The 12,696-nt window shown below is 33.7% G+C and overlaps 1 protein-coding gene across 2 annotated transcripts in view; it reads left to right on the forward strand.

Annotated features, from left to right (window-relative positions):
- LOC150088997 (branched-chain alpha-ketoacid dehydrogenase kinase-like) overlaps positions 1–10,683 on the forward strand; it is a 97,901-nt gene extending 87,218 nt beyond the window's left edge. For both annotated transcript variants that reach the window (XM_090370989.1, XM_090370990.1), the window contains 3 exons: positions 4,091–4,183; positions 8,353–8,517; positions 10,468–10,683. In XM_090370989.1, the coding sequence (XP_090227115.1) occupies positions 4,091–4,183; positions 8,353–8,517; positions 10,468–10,612 (403 nt within the window). In that variant the 3' untranslated portion in view covers positions 10,613–10,683. The remainder of the gene's footprint in view (positions 1–4,090; positions 4,184–8,352; positions 8,518–10,467) is intronic.
- The last annotated feature ends 2,013 nt before the right edge of the window (positions 10,684–12,696 follow it).

Consider the following 12,696-nt stretch of genomic DNA (forward strand, 5'->3'; position numbering starts at 1 on the left):
GGAAGCCATATTTGTTGTATCAGAAAAAAAAAAGCCTTGTAATTTTGCTCTATCCATTTGTATCTTGCTTTTCCCATTGCTAAAAAGTACTGATCTGGCTTCTGCTTAAATTTTGCTGGTCAGCCTTCTGAGTCAGTGATTGAACTAGAAGGAAAACTCTGACCAAATTAGATTCAGTATATATTTCCTTGGTAGTTTTTATTTATATGCTTTGGTGTTTACTTCATTTCACTATGAAAATTCCACATTTATTCTTTTTGCTCTCCCCTCTCCCAATACTTCATCTAAATCAGATTTAATCTGAGAAGTCTGTCTTTTGAAGCTCTCTCACCGTTTTTCACTCATTTTAGTATTGATGTCCTCTTGATGTCCACTCTTTGGATCCTTTTTGATGCAGCCTTCAAATCTGAAAACAGTATTCAAAATGCAGTCTCACATTTGACAGAACAATAACCTCCTGTCTAAATGCGATGCAGTGATTTTGCAAATCATTGGCCTTTCACTTTCCTAAGCATTGAAAAATTTACAAAGAAAAAAAAAATACTGAAATGATTAATATTAACAATAAAAAATACTTTTTTTTCATATCTGTCACATTATCCAATGTTGATGGCTTTTAGCCCAAGCAAACTGTTTCTTTTGATTTTCCAGTTTTAATAAGAATTTTCAGACCTTTACATGACCATGAAGCCCAGTTTGTTTAAGACAAAGTTTTACAGTTGATATAGACATGGGAGGTTTGTCTGTTTCTATTGAACTCAGCTCAGATTTCAGGTGCAGTAAGTGGTTGATTGTGTTTAGAAATCGATGTTATGGTCTTATCTTGTTGTTATGCATGCTTGTCCTGATTGTGATTTGTCCTTTAAACTGTCAATTTCCTTGAATCATTCAAAATGCAGTCTCACATTTGACAGAACAATAACCTCCTGTCTAAATGCGATGCAGTGATTTTGCAAATCATTGGCCTTTCACTTTCCTAAGCATTGAAAAATTTACAAAGAAAAAAAAAATACTGAAATGATTAATATTAACAATAAAAAATACTTTTTTTTTCATAAAAATATCCCCCACAACGATTTATCACTGCCTTACACAGATGTAGTATTCTGGTGATTAATTTTATAATAGTGTTTTCACTAACATTATTCCAAGCAACCTACAAGGTTTCCCGTAAATTTTGTGAAGATGGGCAGACTTCATGGACTTGATGGTCTAGATGATCCCATTAAAGCTCTGTTGAGTTTGTCAGGCAGTTTGGGTGGCCCTACCATAATTTGCAATAATACCCCTGCTGTTTTTTAATTTCTAGAAAGTCTGCACAGCTTAGAGTGTGTTTTGGGTCATTTTCATTTTGGAATATTAAATTTCTTCCATAAGGTTGAAGACCATATGTTTACGATGTTCACAAATGTCTTCATAGCATTTTTTTTTTTTTTTTTTTAAATTCCTATTTCAATGTCACCCACTCCAGAAAAACAGAAGAAACCCCAGATCATAGGGGAAACCACTGCCATGCTTGACTGTAGGCACTAAATAATGTGGCACCTTTATTTCTTCAGTTGAAAGTCTCACATAACTGTACACTTTGATCCAAAATTTTCAAATTTGGATTCATCTGTCCACAGTGTTTATCTGTCACATATCCAATGTTGATGGCTTTTAGCCCAAGCAAACTGTTTCTTTTGATTTTCCAGTTTTAATAAGAATTTTCAGACCTTTACATGACCATGAAGCCCAGTTTGTTTAAGACAAAGTTTTACAGTTGATATAGACATGGGAGGTTTGTCTGTTTCTATTGAACTCAGCTCAGATTTCAGGTGCAGTAAGTGGTTGATTGTGTTTAGAAATCGATGTTATGGTCTTATCTTGTTGTTATGCATGCTTGTCCTGATTGTGATTTGTCCTTTAAACTGTCAATTTCCTTGAATCATTGAATGGTAGTTTGTACTCCCTTAAACGAAACACCTAGCTTTTTGCCAATAGTTCATGGAATAACTTTCTTTTAACACTTTTTCTTTCAATGCTTGGTTCCTTATTTCTTGCCATGTTTTTGACAAAACACACAATTTATACCAAACACTTTCTGAATGATGGATGTTTAATTTTATAAATTAAAGTTCTTACTCCTCAATTTATATTATTGCAAAACACTCTAGAATCGTCTACAATATTCAGGAATCTTCTACAATGTCCTACCATGTTCAGGAATCTTCTACACCTTTCTGGAATATTCTAGAACTTTTTAAAATATTTCTTAAATTTTGTCTTTTGAATATACATAATTGAAAATATTTTGATAAAAATTGGTAAACAAGTTAAAGGTCCAATTTAATAAAAACTTTGAAATTAAGAAAAATGATACAATTACAAACTTTTAGGCAGGAGCATAAGTTTCTCTTCATTGATACCATTTAGTGCTACCTCTCTTATTGTACGAGTTTTATCTCTGATTATTTCACAAATGTAGAACCTTTTGTAAGGTATTAAAATATAACTGCAATTTCTCTGACCGTCCACAACCTGTTCAAATCATTCTGAAAGAGTTCAACCTGATTTACATTGTGAACCATGCTCTCAACCTTCACCTGTTAGTTTCTGCATTTACCTTTTATTTTTTCAGTATGATTCAAGAAAATTGGAAACAAGAGTGGTCCTATCATTTCTTGATTCATTTCTAAACCTGATCCATCAGTTTCCAAGGCTTCTGCCTATAACTTAACCTCTCCTTTTCAATAATCTTTGTTAAACTTGATCATTTTAAATTAAACAAAACTAAACTGTTCATTACAACTCTTACTTTCACTTATATATTTATGACCACTTGGCTGGAAGACCCCTCCCCCCCACCGAAGCCACTGCTTCAGTGTGGGTCTCTGCTGTCTAACAATCACACCCACTGTCAAACTTGTCTGTTTAATATCTATCGTATAGATATGTTGCCACAATTTCAGCATCTTAATCATCCTTTCTCTGCTTTCTCCTCTTAGTCACTTCACCAGACCTAGCAGAAGCTGAAAAATTAAATTATTGTAAGCTAGGAATGTTAGGAGGCCAAATGTCCTTTATTAAAATTACCTGCTGATCATCAACATAATTCATATAATCAAACAATGTGAGTATTAGTCTTAAAGAATCACTCATACAGATTGTTATTGCATAACCTAAGTCAGATGACCTACTTTTCAAACCATGATCTTTTAATAAAAATTTGATTTGCTGTTTGTAAATTCAAACTGTATATTTGAACTCATACTGTTCTAGACACTTATTTTGAAACTTCCAGTCTCTCTAACATCTTGTCTAATAATGGCAAGAGCACTATTGGGTCTGTAATTTGGATCTTTACATTTTATTTGCTTTTAATAAAATCCTGCAACTGCTTGTTTCCATTGATCAGGGAACCACTTATTAAGGCTCTCTTAAAACTGATTTTATCATATATCTTGAAGTATTATAAAGCATTTAATGGCATCACTTTCTGCTACAGCCAACTCTGGAGCTTAGTCATTTCTAATTAAACATATTACTTCAATTATCTCTTGATATGTGAGTGACCCTAGCACCGAACTTTGAAGATACTCTCGACTTATAACTTTGGCGGCACTCTAAAAACTGATCTTTTTTGACAGTTCTGCTTCCTTTCCTTCAGCTATCCCTAATCTACCTTAGAATCGATAATCTCAATCTGTTCCAGCATGTACAGCTGCCCTCATATGGAAATGTCAGATGCTTTGCTAAAGATAAGTTTCTCCTATGTTAATTTATTCATCAGTCTAATGTAGAACTTGAAACAGATTTAGTTCTGGCTCAACATTCAGTGTGTGTGTGTGTGTGTGTGTGTGTGTGTGTGTGTGTGTGTGTGTTATATGAACAGTTACAGCCAGTCCATTTTTTTCTCATGTTTATTTTCACTCTGCAGACTGCATGTGAATTATAGAACTTGGATCATTCATGAACGTATCTTATATGGTTGTGTTAATGGTATTTTGACATTGTTTTGTGGGAGGAGAAAGAATACCAGTTGTTTATAATTTATATGGCTGAATTCTGAAAACAGCAAATACTAATTTTTGGAAATTTGCATTTTTAGATCAATTATAGAGAGCCATTTGGACTCCCCTGAATCTTCTCTTCCTCCAATTACAGTTACAATAGCAAATAATGAAATTGATTTTGTTATCAGGTAAGTGAGTATATTTATAAAATATTTACAGCAATTTGCAAAAATCTTTGTATTGTACAGCTATGTTAAAAATACCTCATCATCAACTTTCATAAGGTTTTAGGTAGTACAATTTAATTGTCAATGGTTAAATGCAATCATTACACTTTGAGTTATATAAATGTATTCCTGAATTATCACTCATATAGTAATTCATATAATATGAGCACTGAATAATGTGTCACAGCAAAACTAAATTTTTGGAATATCATCCTCGAAATTTGTGAAATAAGTTAGGGTGGTAGAGAGTAATCAGTAGAAAGAGTTCGTCATTGTTGTGGGAAAGAAGGAAGATAATGTGAGTGACAAAGAATTGCAAATTTGATTAAAAAATTATATGCATTAGAGACATTGACAGGTTGATGGTGGATGAAAGTGTTAGATTTTGTTGTAATACAAATTGTTTCAGAAATCGTTTTAAAAATCTTATTATTGTATCTGCAATTGACTCGTTAAAATGAGGAGCATGTTCCATAGACAAAAGACATCTTTATTATTAAATGTATCAACTGAAGACACCCTGATAATTTCTGAAATTGTCTTGCTATAATTTGTGATCAGGGATTTTAATTTGTTTTATAACCTCAACCCAGTTTATCAGTTTTTTGAAAAGCACATTTAACTTTAAAATTGACTTATCCATTTAAAATTTCTTAGTACTCATTGATTCAAAGATGTTTTTTTTTTTGTTTGTTTGTTTGTTTGTAATCCGATTGGGTGGGTTATGCAGCAAGACTATTTCTCAGAATTATCTTCATGTACATTGACTTTTGTCTATATGAATTAAAATTAGCTATTAATTTTTGGCAGATGATATTAAATGGGCCCATAAAATATTTTTGTACCATTAATGGTCATTTGCCCAATTAATGGTTAAATTATTTGACCTTTAATAATTAATGAAATTAATTATTAATAAACAAAATTAATGGTCAAATTATTTGACCTCTAATATAAAAAAAAGTGAACCTAAGTGACAGTTTGGAGCACTGCTTGAAGTGCTGCCCACAGCCAGAAGATATTTCTTGTATATTTTTCTAGTATTTCTAGTCATACTCTGTGCCTTAAAAAATATTACATTCACAACTACAGTAATTTTTTATGAATTTTGCAAACTTAACCTTACCAATTTTTTTTTTTTAATGCAGTAGTTTACTTTTTCATTTTATTTTCATGTCATCATTATTATTTTAAATATAAAATTTACAATATTCTATTCATTACACACACACACACACACACACACACACACGGTGCAGAGAAACCCTACCGACGAACTTGAACAGGTGATAGATGGTGCCAAAAGAAACATCTTTTGTCAAGTAAACATAGGTTGTAAATGAGTTGTTATAGCAGCAGAGGCTATTGAAGGGTTGTAAAAATCAAAACAACACATTCAGTGATTTAATGTCGTTTAATGCATACAAATCATTTGCTGTTGCACACAAAATAGAAAAAACAATTCATAAGAAGTGCTCAAACTGGTGACCATGATGTTCAATGCATAACCCACACTGACGCATCATTGAATGTTGTAGGCATTGGAAGTTCCTAGGATTGTCTTGTATCTTTGCACTTGCTGTGACAATCCGTGCTGTAAGTTCCTTCATTGGCGTTTCATACACAAGTCTTCATGTATTCCCAAAAGAAAGTCCAAAGAAGTCAGATCAGGTGGTCTTGCTGGCCAGGCTACAGGTCCACCTTGACCAATCCATCTGCCTGGAAAGGTTGTATGTAAGTGTGTGCGTACACGTCTGTGAAAATATGGTGGTGCGGCATCATGTTGGAACCATATTTGTGCTTGGACAATCAGAAGAACATCCAACAACTCTGGAAGTGTTTGCTCTAGAAAACGCAGAGTTGTCCATCTAAATGTGCAGACAACATGTATGGTCCAACTAAAACGTTTTCCACAATGCCAGCCCATACATTGACGCAAAACCTGTGTTGGTAGCCTAGCCATGTTCAATCATTGCATGGAGATTATTCTCTGTCTACACATGACTGTTGCAGCTGTTGAACAATCCCTCTTGAGTGAAACATGCCTCATCAGTGTAAAGCACATTATTGGCAAAATCAGGCTGCAAGTTGATTTCCTCTAAAAACCAGTCGGAGAACTCTACATGGTGGGCAAAGTCAGCAAGTTCTAGTGCATGCACTTTCTGGCATTGGAAAGGATGTAGTCTGGCTTCATGCACCACATCCCACACCAAACAAAGCTGCACACCCAATCAGCGTGCAACAGCACTTGTGCTGGTAGAAGGAGTATTAGCGAAGATCTGCAAAACCTGTTCCTCAAACCAGGGTATCCTAGCAGTGTGTCGATGTCCAGTATCATGCATATTCATACCGAAAGAGCCACTATCCCGCAATCTTTGGTGTATTGCAGCAAATGTGTGGTGAGGCAACCTTCTGCCTTGGAAGTGTTCTTGATAAATCCTGTGAGCCTCTTCCATTTCCATGTCTGTACCCATACTGAACATAAAATGACATTATGTGTTTATGCTATTAGCGGCAGATACGCACCACTCCGAGGACCTCTCAACGCATGCATACATTAATGTTGATGGTAGTTGTACGTTAGGACACTGTGTTATGGATTGTTTTTTCTATTTTATGTGCAACAGCAAATGATTTGTATGCATTAAATGACATTAAATTACTGAATGTGTTGTTCGATTTTTACAACCCTTTAATAGCTTCTGCTGCTATAACGACTCATTTACGACCTATGTTTACTTGACAAAAAATTTCATTTGGTACCCTCTATCACCTGTTCAAGTTTGTCGGTAGATTTCCTCTGCACCCTGTATATATCTAAATTTTATCTTGCACTCTTTCTTGACAGAACTTTTGAAGGTTGGCTTATAAAAGCAAATGAATAGAAATTTCTTTTAAGTTATTTACATTCAATAATCCATCTCTCAAATATGAGAGCAGAAGACTCAAGTTTCTGTAAACTTTGTTGGAGAGCAACTCGTGGTATCAACAAACAACAGAAGACTGCCCATCCTTCTACTGAATGGAAAACAGTTGCTTCTTCTGTGTGAGTGACTTTGCAATAATTGCAGAATTTATGAAATAATGGCTTGTGAAAAGGAATAGGAGTAGCCAAGGAGTTTTAAATTGCATTTTTCTCCATAATGGCAGGTAAATAGATTTATATTGCAAGGCACTTTCCCACAGGAGTGACTCAATGTGATTTTTCACTCCCTCGGTGATGACCAGTTGTAGTTAGACGCTTTCAAATGCTGGGCAATTTGTTTACAGTCTGTTTTGTAAAGTGTCTAGTGAGGAGGATTGCATTGTCATTGCTACATTTTGGTACTTGAAATGAAATAGAATTAAAAGAAAATAGTGGTTTCGTCCACATTCTTTAAGCTTTTGAACATTTATTTATTGCTGCTAATGAACTTTCACAAGATGAGCAGAAATTTTGCTCATTTTACTGCATGTCTAAAGATGCAGGAAAACTCATTTCAACTAATTTGTGAACATTGAAAAATAAAATTAATAACACTACTATAAAGGTTCTGTGTTAAATTTATTTATTACAATATGAATAGTTCTGTAATTTAATATTACATTAATGCAAATTAGTAACCTGTTCTCCTTGCACTGAGGCACTGAAAAATAAATATAAATAATTATTTGTGGCAAACAGAAACTGTGTACTCTTGATAAATTGAGTGCAGTGAGGTTAGAGTGGATTGATTGGCTTATCCAGAACTTTGGGAAAAAATCCAAAAGAATCAGTGTATTTAGTAGGCTGATATGTCAAACTACAGCTTAAATTCTGTGTAGTGCAAATCAAATGTGCTACAAGCTAGTAGTAGTATGCAAAGCAATAGGTCTGTATTTTGCAGTGTTGTGTGATAATTGCCCTAGATTTGAAAGGTATTTCACCATTTACTCAATATGAATATTGCATTGTAAGTTATTAGGTTTTAAGGATTTAAAAATATTAGTTACTTTTGTTTTGGCCCTTTTCGTATTTTTATTTTATGTAGTGCAAATCAAATTTTATTTGATTTATACTACATGAAATCAAATAAAATAAAATTAACAAAAAAAAATCTTTAAAAATTGGTAGATGTTCAGTGACCATTTAAACATTATTTTTATTTTAGAATCTCTGATAGAGGAGGTGGCATACCCCATCATGCAGTTCCCCACATTATGGAGTATCATTTTACCACTGCAGGAACTAGCACAGATCATCGTCTTGATGGAGGAATATTTGGTACAATGATGACGGAGTCTGCTGATGGACCAGCTGCAGGACCTATGCATGGGTAATTAAAACTAATTTAAAAATATTTTCAAGCCACTTAGCTAGAAGTAAGATATTGTCAAAATTATTAAAAAGTTCATGTGCAGGAGATATAGTTTAGTTTACTTAGCAGCATGTTGTCTCATTTATTGTAAATATTAAGTAGCACCAGTCTTGAGTAACAACACAAGAGCGAAAATATTCCATGGGAGAATAATGCTGTTGCCTAAAAAAAAAATTGAAAAGTCAATGTTCATTAACTGCTGAGATAAATGTTATTCATCTCAATTAGTGAATGAAATTTAGATAAAAAGCTATCTGAGAATTTTTTTGCAATTAAGCCATTTCTTGAAATGCTAACATTTCATATAAACTTAAATATGATCTGATTGGCTACATTTTGATATTCCACTAAACCGCATCAGGGTTTTAGAGGAAAAGGAAAAATGGTTACAAATGAATCAGCTTATGGAAACATGTGCTTAGGGTTTGTGATATAAATCTGATAAAAGGAAACTTGGCATAAAGGGGAGACTAAAAATCCTTAATTTTTGAGTGAGGAAAACCATTTAAATGTAAAGTGAATGTTGGGGAATAACAGGAGTAAAAAAAAAAATTACAAACATAGGATTCCAGACTGAATTGTGATCCTAGAAACAACACAAACAAGGAAGAGCAGGCTTGTTTATATGCTCATACTGATTTGTAATTCAACTTATGGGAGATACTGAAAGTTTGCCCTTTGGTAGCTAGACTTATAAAACAAATGTTGGGAACTAGCATATGAATTACAAAACCTTCATGGCCAGCAGGCAGAGTATTAAATTAATAAATCCAGAATAATAGTGCTGAAATCGTTATGGAATGAAATAATATTAAAAATGGTCATTGTTAGGATAATAGGACAACAGTGATTATTTTTTGTGTTATTTAATTTGTTCCATTGGGATTTGATGACTTAGAACGTAATAGAGAAGTTGCAAAATATCTTAAGGGATTTTAGGTAATAAGGCATAAGCCCTAATGCATTATAGTGGTAAGAAGGTAATTAAGTGTCTGGCAGTGTTGTTGTTATACAACCTCGGTTTGTTTCCCACTGTAGGGCGTTTTAATACAGGCAGTTCTTGCTTTAAGAGTTTTTTTTTTTTTTTTTTTTTCTTTAAAGTATCAACAAAATTGAAAATATGAACATCAATTGCAAAAAATGAATGTAAAACATTTCATAAATACTGCATTTCAAACCGCGCACGTAGCTATACAGTACAGTGTACGCCGCTTTACGGATATTAATCCGTTATCATCATGTCGCAAAAATATCGTAATGTGAACCCCAATAACATTGTTTTTTGATAACTCATTCCATGACCTCGGAAGTTTAAATTTTCGCTATATAACTCCCTAAAAGGTTGTTTTTATATGCAATTTGTGCATTCCGTTAAAAATTGCTTATGCATGCTATTGAAATTTATAAAGAAAAGAGAAGATTATCTTGGAAATAAATGCCTCGTGAAGCATTTCTGAAGAAGACAACTCCTTGTGCAACAAACAGTACTGAGCCAATAACGAGTGATCAACGAGTGTGCATGAAGAATAAACATTCTTTAACATTTGTAAGTCACAAATAATTTCTCTATTATAATTTGCTTGATTTTTACGGGCTACGTTTTCATTTCTTTGGATAAATCAATCATTGTTTAAACTTAAGTTAGCTAACTAATTTCATTGTTGATAACGTAACCCCTATTTTTAACATTGTCTATTGGAAATAAATTCCTGCTTTACGAGGGCACGCTAGGAACGAATTAACTCAAAGTCGAGAACTACCTGTATTCATAATTTTTGCTTGATGTTTTACGTTTAGAGCATTTTTTGTTTAAAGTCTTCAGAATATTCTTTTTTATCATTTTTAAAATTTAATTTTCATTAAAATTTTGGTTTTTATTTCATATTTTTACAATTTATGTACTTACAGGTTTGGATTTGGCTTGCCAATATCAAGAGCTTATGCAGAATATTTAGGTGGCAGTTTGACAGTGGAAACAATGCAGGGAATTGGAACGGATGTTTATCTGCGATTACGCCACATTGACGGAAAATATGATAGCTTCCGCATTTAAAATAATTGAAAATTTGTTTTTTCATAGAACAAAATTTTATAATACTATGTAACCTTTTTATGGTTACATACCTTGATGAAAACTACTAGGAATCTCTGTATATTAAGATTTTGTGTTATATGAAAGTACTTGTTTTATCTGTTTTTCTGAACTGCAAATTGTCTTAATTGTTTTTTGTAATGTAGCTGTCAGTAATTGCCAGTTATGTCCTTTAGGACCTGATCCTTTCTGCCTTTTGATTACAATTTTTCATAGATCTGAACTTCATGATTCATGTACTGAAAAATCATTGGGTTTAATCATAAGATACTCATTTTACATATTATTTTTTACATATGATTTCTGTGAATTTCATTCATGGAAAGTAAAAGTGTTTTTGTAAATGTATTGCTAATATTTTATGAAAACTACATGTATAACAATGCAATTTATGAATACCATTTCAAAATATGGTTGAATGTGATGTAAATGTTTAAATTAAGGTAATAAATCTTATACACTTTGTGGTAAATAGTTTATGGTTTTTCTGTGTTATGCAAATTGTTTCTTGACAAATTATTATGGAAATATTACATTTCTTGACATAAATATAATTCTTAACTTTTTACACAACAGTCAAAAGGAATTTTCTATAATACTGTTACATATGTTCTAACAGAGCAAAATTGTGTTAAATGAACCATCCATGTGTTTTTATGTTGTTATAAATATTGAAATGCTATTTCAATATGTATATTGAAATGCTATTTCAATATTTATATTGAAATAGCATTTCAATGTTGAAATTTTGATGTTGTACATAGTACTAATTATATTAACACTAATTATACAAATTAGAGCTGTGTGACATTAAGTGAGAAGTTACTGCTATGGATAAAGGGATGATTGAGTGGGAGAAGATAGTGATTAGACACTGCTGTTCTTGGAATAATGTTATTAGCAGAGTCACCCAGAGTTCTGTGCTGGATCCATTTTTGTTTTCAATATTTATTTAATGATATTGATGAAGACATATCAGACTTAATGTCTAAATTTGCAGATGATTAATCGCAGTAATCTGGGTATTCTACTGCAAAAAGATCTAGGCAAATTAGGCACACTGGCTGAGAAATGGCAATTGAAATTTAATGTTGACAAATGCAAGATGCTTCACTCAGGGTAGTGGAAAATGAAAACGACTAGGAGTAATTGTGCAGTTAGGTTATGAAGTTCTCTGAGCAGTGCAGTCTACCAGGACAGCTCATGAAGTTTTGTCAATGATATACAGAATATGGAGGTTATTATAGTGGCAGTTGTGAAGCCACATCTTGAGTAGTGCATACAGGTCTGGAGGCTTCTTTTAGGTGCCTCTGTAGCCAGATGGGAAGGAGCAACAGTGCATAGCATACGCTGCTTGATTAGACCGGGGTTCGAGCCTGTCACCACCAAATACGGAGGATGCAGAAAGGTCAGGGAATGACCACCGCATATTCCTGGAGCAATATGGCCTTAGTTGCTAATGCTCCTAAAAACCAAACAACAACAAACAACTGGAGGCTTCATTTTTGGAAGGACATAGATCTGTTGGAATGGGTGCAGAGAAGAGCAGTGATGTATGAGAGGAACAAATGGGTATTCTTACCAGGAAAGGCTTCAGTTCTGGGTGCCTCTGTAGCTAGGTGGGAAGGAGCAGCAGTGCATAGCACACGCTTCTTGATTAGACTGGGATTCGAGCCTGTCACCACCAAATACGGAGGATGCGGAAAGGTTAAGGTATGACCACTGCATATCCTGGAGCAATATGGCCTTAGTTGCTAATGCTCCTAAAAACCAAACAACAACAACAACAGCTTCAGTTCTGTGAACTACAGTGCTTGGACACTAGGCACCCACGAAGAGATCTGATTTGAGGTATTTTAAAGCTTTGAATGGATTGAGTAGGCTCATGTGTATTGTCTGAACAAGAGGAATCTTTCCTCTTGCTCAAGCAATACACATGAAGAGGCATAAATTCAAACAGAAGGATGGTTTCTGGGTAGATGTGTGGAAACTTGCCCATCGGGTGATCAATTATTGGAACAAACTCCCATCTGGTGGTGTAGAGC

This window comes from Mastigoproctus giganteus, chromosome 3, assembly GCF_048544385.1.
Source record: "Mastigoproctus giganteus isolate SK-2022 chromosome 3, ASM4854438v1, whole genome shotgun sequence".
Taxonomy (NCBI): Eukaryota; Metazoa; Arthropoda; class Arachnida; order Uropygi; family Thelyphonidae; genus Mastigoproctus; species Mastigoproctus giganteus.